Source organism: Bison bison, unplaced genomic scaffold, assembly GCF_000754665.1.
Source record: "Bison bison bison isolate TAMUID 2011002044 unplaced genomic scaffold, Bison_UMD1.0 scf7180017864289, whole genome shotgun sequence".
NCBI classification, from domain to species: domain Eukaryota; kingdom Metazoa; phylum Chordata; class Mammalia; order Artiodactyla; family Bovidae; genus Bison; species Bison bison.
Window position 1 is genome coordinate 7355294 of NW_011494861.1, and position 6471 is coordinate 7361764.

At 54.1% G+C, this 6471-nt stretch overlaps 1 protein-coding gene across 1 annotated transcript in view; it reads left to right on the forward strand.

The window, feature by feature from the left end:
- Positions 1–6471, forward strand: part of CHD5 (chromodomain helicase DNA binding protein 5) — a 62872-nt gene that overhangs the window by 35860 nt on the left and 20541 nt on the right. Inside the window, exons 20-22 of the mRNA XM_010850204.1 lie at positions 1300–1431; positions 4244–4361; positions 5682–5806. Of these exons, the coding sequence (XP_010848506.1) occupies positions 1300–1431; positions 4244–4361; positions 5682–5806 (375 nt within the window). The remainder of the gene's footprint in view (positions 1–1299; positions 1432–4243; positions 4362–5681; positions 5807–6471) is intronic.

Sequence of the window (6471 nt, forward strand, 5' to 3'; positions counted from 1 at the left end):
GGCCCCTGTGCCCCCCTGGGGAGGCCCCCTATGCCTGCTGTGGTGGGCCCCCTGGGGCTGCCACTCTGGCCACCATGATAGGGGCCCTTGACCACCACTGTGAGTGCCTGAGGCTGCCATGTTTGGGGCCTGAGATCATGGTACATGCATGTGGCTGCTGTTGGGGGTTTTCTGTGGCCCTCGTGGCAAGTGATCATGGCTGCCATGGTGCCCCTGGCTGCTGGGATAGGTGCTCAAGCCTTCAGCCTCCAATCCTCCCCGAGTATGAAGACTGGGAGGTGATACAGGTCCCCACTGTGCCAGAAGTTTCTGTAAACCTACCTCCGTCCAGTGCTCGGGCAGGCCCTCTCCTTTCCTGGGCCCCTATGTGTGACCATAAAGTGATAGGCAACACTGTATGTAAGAGTTCCTTACAGCCTCAGGGACCCCAGGCCAGGTATCCGAGGGATGACTTGGCTGCACTCAGTCACTGAGGGAGTCAGGGAGGCAGGCCTGGGTGGTGATTGTGATGTGCAGTCCTAGATGAGAGACCAGAGCCCCGGTTAGACACCTGGCCCCAGCCTTGTGGTCTCAGGACCATCAGTGGTCCTCTTGGAGCCCTGGGTTTATCCTCTATAAAATGAGGACAATGATAGCATCTCTCAAAAGAGTGAGAACCAGATGAGAAAGCCCATGTTCGGTGCCCACATGAAGAGCCTGGGACAATGGTACTTATTACCCTCACAGCTGTTCTGGTTCTAGTTTAAACCCTACACAGTTTATACCTCCCCACACCCCCACCTCACCCCCAAACAGGAAGAGCAATGCTGAGTTAAGCGTGGCGGCTATGCTGTGGGTGATGCAGACTCGGGCAACCCCAGGCTGCTCTCACCACTCTGGCCCAGCAGAGCCTTTGAGCTGAGGGTCTTCCCAGCTGGGAGGCTGGGTTGGCCTTCCCTGGATGTGCCCTGCAGGACTGCAGAGGCCAGGCTAGAACCTTGTTGAGAAGGTCAGCTTGCCTCCAGACTGTCATCCATCCATCCACCTATGTCTGGGGTCTTGGTGGAGTGCCAGCAGCGGGAAACAGAGGCCAGGGCTGGCAAGTCTGAGCCCTGCCTGGGGACACAGTGCAGGGAGCATCTGTGTGGCCTGCTCGTATGTTCCTGCAGAGGCTGGCCTGACCTGGGCTTGGGCTTGGTGCTCAGTTCATTGCTGGACCCTCATCCCCCCCGGCCCCTGCCACCTCCCAGACTTCTTTGGTGGAGAGCCAGAGAGAAAAGGGGAGCCCCCACAAGACCCCACCTTGTGCTGTGTCTGCAGGAGGCCCCCGTCCTGCCCAATGGCTCCTATGATGGCAGCTCTCTGGTCAAGTCTTCAGGGAAGCTCATGCTGCTACAGAAGATGCTCAAGAAACTGCGGGATGAAGGGCACCGTGTGCTCATCTTCTCCCAGGTAAGCCGCCTGCAGGTGTCTGACTGGCTTCTCCACCTCTCGCAGCCCATGCTAGTTGAGGGTGCGAGCTGCCTGCAGACCTCAGGGCCTGATGCTATCTCCATGTGGGTTGTGTGTCAAAAGTCACTCCTCCAGGCCTTGGCATGATGCAACCAAGGAGAGCTGGCTGGGTTCCAAGTTCAAGACACTTAGGGCACATTGGCCGTGGGGACCAGTGTCCTCCCCACTACTTGACCCTCCGGCCTGCTCCTGCTGGAGCTTCTGTCCAGGCTGGGACAACAGCCCTCACCCTTCACCCCTGCAGCCCCACTTCCCATGAACCAACCCAAGGTGGGGCCCCTTGGGTTGGTTCACAAGGAGCCCTGTGTTGGGTTAGTTCGGGGAAGTCCTCTCTGAAGCTTGATCCTGAAGTTGCACTTAGAGCATTGCTTTGGAGGTGGTCAGAGGGCAGGGCTGTCTAGCCTCAGAGATTTGATCATCAGTGCACTTGTTCCTTTGTCCTTTTGCACTTGTCGTATGTCAGGCTCTGTGCTAGCCACAGGGGTCCAGCTCTTGTTCTTAAGACACAGTCTAGAGTGTGAGATGGAGGTAGACACATGTCTGTGACAGGAGTCAGTGATGCTCCTCAAGCCTGGTGTGAAAAATGCTGCCTGATGGTTGGACTGAGCCAGGTCCATTGCTCAAACCAGAGACTAAGATGTGGCTCCTCTGTGTACTCTGGGTAAAAGTCTGCTGGTGACACCAGCCCTTGATCCCACTAGGGGCCTGCAGCAGGCCGAGGGATCTGGGGAAAGCAGATCAAGCCTGTGACTGTAGGCTGGCCTGGACAATGGATCCAGAATCCCCTGTGTTCTGTTTAGTCACTCAGTCGTGTCCGATTCTTTGTGACCCCATGGACTGTAGCCTGCCAGGCTCCTCTGTACATGGGATTCTCCAGGTAAGAATACTGGAGTGGGTTTCCATGCCCTCCTCCAGAGGATCTTCCCAACCCAGGTATCGAACCCAAGTCTCCTGCATTGCAGGTGGATTCTTTACTGTCTGAGCCACCAGGAAAGCCCATGAATACTGGAGTGGGAAGCCTGTCCCTTCTCTAGGGTATCTTCCTGACCTAGGACTTGAACCAGGGTCTCCTGCATTGCAGGTGGATTCTTTATCAGCTGAGCTACCAGGGAAGCCTCCAGAATCCTCTAGTCCCCTGCTAACATAAGACATGATTCTGAACTGAGGTCTTGAGGGACCAAGTAGGGAGAACTGCACAATTTCTAGAAGTTTGCACAAAGAGAAAGTGACAGAGACAGGGCCCTGACATCCAGAACGAGCCTGCAGGGGGAATTCCCTGGCGGTCTAGTGGTTATAACTCCTCACCTTCACTGCCAAGGTCCTGGGTTCAATCCCTGGTTGGGGTACTAAGATACCACAAACAGTGTGACATGAGCAAAACTCCCACCAAAACAAAAGAAACTCCAATAAAATAAATAAGCACAAGCAGCAAGAAATGAAACAAGAATAACCTAACTAGCAAAAGTGTTAGTTGCTCAGTTTTGTCCAACTTTTTGCAACCCCATGGACTATAGCCTACTAGGCTCCTCTATCCATGGAATTCTCCAGGCAAGAATACTGGAGTGGGAAGCCATTCCCTTCTCCAGGGGATCTTTCTTACCCAGGGATGGAACCTGCTTCTCCTGCATTGGCAGGCAGGTTCTTTACCACTGAGCCACCAGGAAAGCCCCTAACCAGGGAAAGGATCTGCTTAAAATGAAAACAAAACATTTTAACAGATTAGATAAACTCTCAACACTGTTGAAGAGAACACTGATGAATGAGAACCTGGCATTGAGGAATTTTCCCAGAATGCAGCACATAAAGACAAAGATAAAAATGAGACATTGCATGGAAAACACCTTGAGAGGCTCTAGTAACTAACTATTCAATATGTATCCATAATAGGAATTGCAGAAAAAGAACTAGAGAAAATGGTAAAGAAGTTAGATTTAATTAGAGTCTGTAGACCTAGAGAAAGACATGTGGTCTCAGGTCTGAAGCACACTCTGGAGTACCAAGAAATATAAATGAAAACATAAATATGAAAGGAAGCCCTAGGCACATTGTAGGGAAAATGCTGCACTTTTCAGATCTTGTACCTACACAGGAATGACAATTAGACTGTCCTTAGATTTTATCAGCAATAGAAGTGGCAAAAAAAAAAAAAAGGCAATATCTTCATTATACTATGGGAAAATTGCAACTGATAATTTTATGTCTAGCTAAACTATCTTTCAGGATTGATTATGGAGGATTATGGGAGCTCAGAAGGACCTGCCTTTCTCTTCTCATAGGGAGGAGTGAAATCAGGGAAGATATCACAGAGGAGGTGCTGTTTGAGTCCCCTAGACAGTAAGGGGGTGGGAAGAAAGTCCAGGTAATCTGGGAGGTTGTGGGATACAGAGGAAGCATTGGGATATGAAGGCCCAATGGACTGGCACCAATCTGGCAAGCCTAGAATGCCAAGAGGAGGATTTGGGACTTTACTCTGAGGGGTGACAGCAGGGTGGCACATGATCTGAGCTGTGTCTTAGGCAGAAGGCTGTGGGGCTGGTGTGGGGGATGTGGTGGCTCTGGGGGTTGAGGTTGGAAACTGCATTTTTCTTCAGAGAATGGTCCCAAGTCAGGCCTGCCTGGGTCCCACCTGTCTCCCCACTCAGTAGGTTGCTCTGTCTCTCCCCATCTGTCATGAGGTCCCTGCCCATGACAGGGATCCCTATGGGGGTCCCTCCTCTGTGGCAGCCCCTCAGGAATACCATGTCCCCTGTAGATGACCAAGATGCTGGACCTCCTGGAGGACTTCCTGGAGTATGAGGGCTACAAGTATGAGCGGATTGACGGTGGCATCACTGGGGGCCTTCGGCAAGAAGCAATTGACAGATTCAATGGTACCCAACCTTACCCAGGGCTTCTTGATGGGGACCCCTGTCTGTCTCTCCTCCCAGGCCAGGATCTTAGCCAGACCACCCAATTTATGGTCAGGTTAGCTACTCCTCAAACAGCTGAAGAAAGCAGTCTTGTCCTTAGGTCCTAGTAGCTGGTAAAAAGAATTCATCCCATGGAACTTTCCAGGGGCCTGCTTGGGTGTTTAGAACTCAGAAATTAGGAGGAGGGCAAAAGGGGAGGAAAATTCCTCTGTTACTAAATGAAGCTGGTGCGGAGGGACTGGCCAGCACCCCTGGGATTCTGATACTGACACTAGCTAAGACTGCAGTTACGAGCAGGGCTGGACAGGGCCTGTCCCCGCAACAGAGGCTGCTGCAAGGAGGGACAGAGCTGAGCAGCACTGCCCTAGGGGAAGGACAGAGGAAAGGGCAGGGCCACCCCAGCTCAAACTGTCTCCCTGGTGATGCTGGGAGGCTGGGAGCTGGCTCCGGAGTGGAGGGAACGTCTGACATGGTCCAGCACCTCTTTAGTGGGAGGTTTTCAGAAAGAGATGGAGTGGTCTTGTGCTGCTTCCTGCCTTCCACCCTCAGAGCAGGTCTTGGGCCCTGTGGCCCCCAAACCCAAAGCAGCAACTCCTATTGCCCACTCATGTCAGAGGTAAGGTGAGTATGGTTTCAGGATGTAGACGTGGTCCCAGGGCACATGGCAGTGGGAAGCATCAGGTGGATCCGGGACCTGTGTGCAGCTCAAGCAGGTGCCATGGTCAGTCCCAGGTCACTTAATGAAGGGCCCGGATGGGCCTGAGACCCAGCTGTCTTGGGGCAGTGGGGACTGACCAGAGGGCTGGCCCACGCCCTGGAGCTGTGACCCTGAGTGTTCAGTGGTCACTCTGACAGCATCGCATGTGGTAGCTGGGAGGGCATGAAGGATGAGCTCTGCTGACCTCCCAGGGGCCTCACCTTCAGGGGCTCTGCTGGTCTTTGCTGGCTGTTTGTAGTTTCTCCTTTGCCCCTCTGGGCTTTGAAAATCAGTTCATTCTCATTTTATCTTCCTCCTGTTGGGTCAGGGCTCGGAGCATAGCTGTGGGCTATTTGGGGCTCAGGTGGGCTGCCCTGTCTCTGCTCCATGCCCAGGGGCCCCAGGCCTCTTCTGGCTGCCCCAAGCATAGCTGAGGCCGTTGTGGCCTGAGATGGGGTCACAGTTCCTGCCCTCTCCCCGTGATCTCCCCTGTGCCCTCCTGTCTGCCACGCCCTTGTCTCCCATCCTACCTCTCTGGGTATGCCCCTCACTCACCCTACTGGGCACCCGCCTCTCTTCCTCAGCCCCTGGGGCCCAGCAGTTCTGCTTCCTCCTTTCGACCCGGGCAGGTGGCCTGGGGATCAACCTGGCCACGGCAGACACGGTCATCATCTACGACTCGGACTGGAACCCGCACAATGACATCCAGGTGTGTGGCCCCAACACCAGACCCCTCTCAGAGGGTCCCTTGCTGCCCCCGGCTCTGTGGGCGTTCCCTCTCCCCCACTCCCAGACTGTCTCAGGGCTTTACCTCTGCCTGGACCCACCTTGTAGAGTCCCAGCCCCAAGGGCCACCTGGAAGGTGAGCCCCCCACCATTGTACAAAAGAGGAAACAGCCCAGGGAGGGGAGGGGACATGTCCAAGAACATGCAGCACTCTGTGTGAACATGACCCCTGTTCTGTCCCATCACTCTTAGGATGAAGGCCATGGAGGGAGTCAGGATGAGGGGTACCGGGACCCAGAGGGGGCCAGTTTGGGAACAACAGGAAAATAGAGGGGACAAGGCCTTTGGAGGTGGGGGGAGGAAGAGGCACTGGTGGAGGAGGGGGCACTGGAGCTGGTGAGGAAGGGTGGGAGGGTTAAGGGGTGTAGGAGCAGAGACACACTCTGCTGTCTCCTGCCCACCCTTCTTGGGACAGGACCAGGCACATACACACATTATACTCTTAGGGCACACATACAAACTCATGTCTCATGCACACGCATGTGCACCTGTGTGCAGTTGCATACACAGACCTTATTACACTGGGCCATTCATGTGGATGCCTGATGCACAGAGCCTCAAACCTGTCCTCATGTCACACCTGTCCTT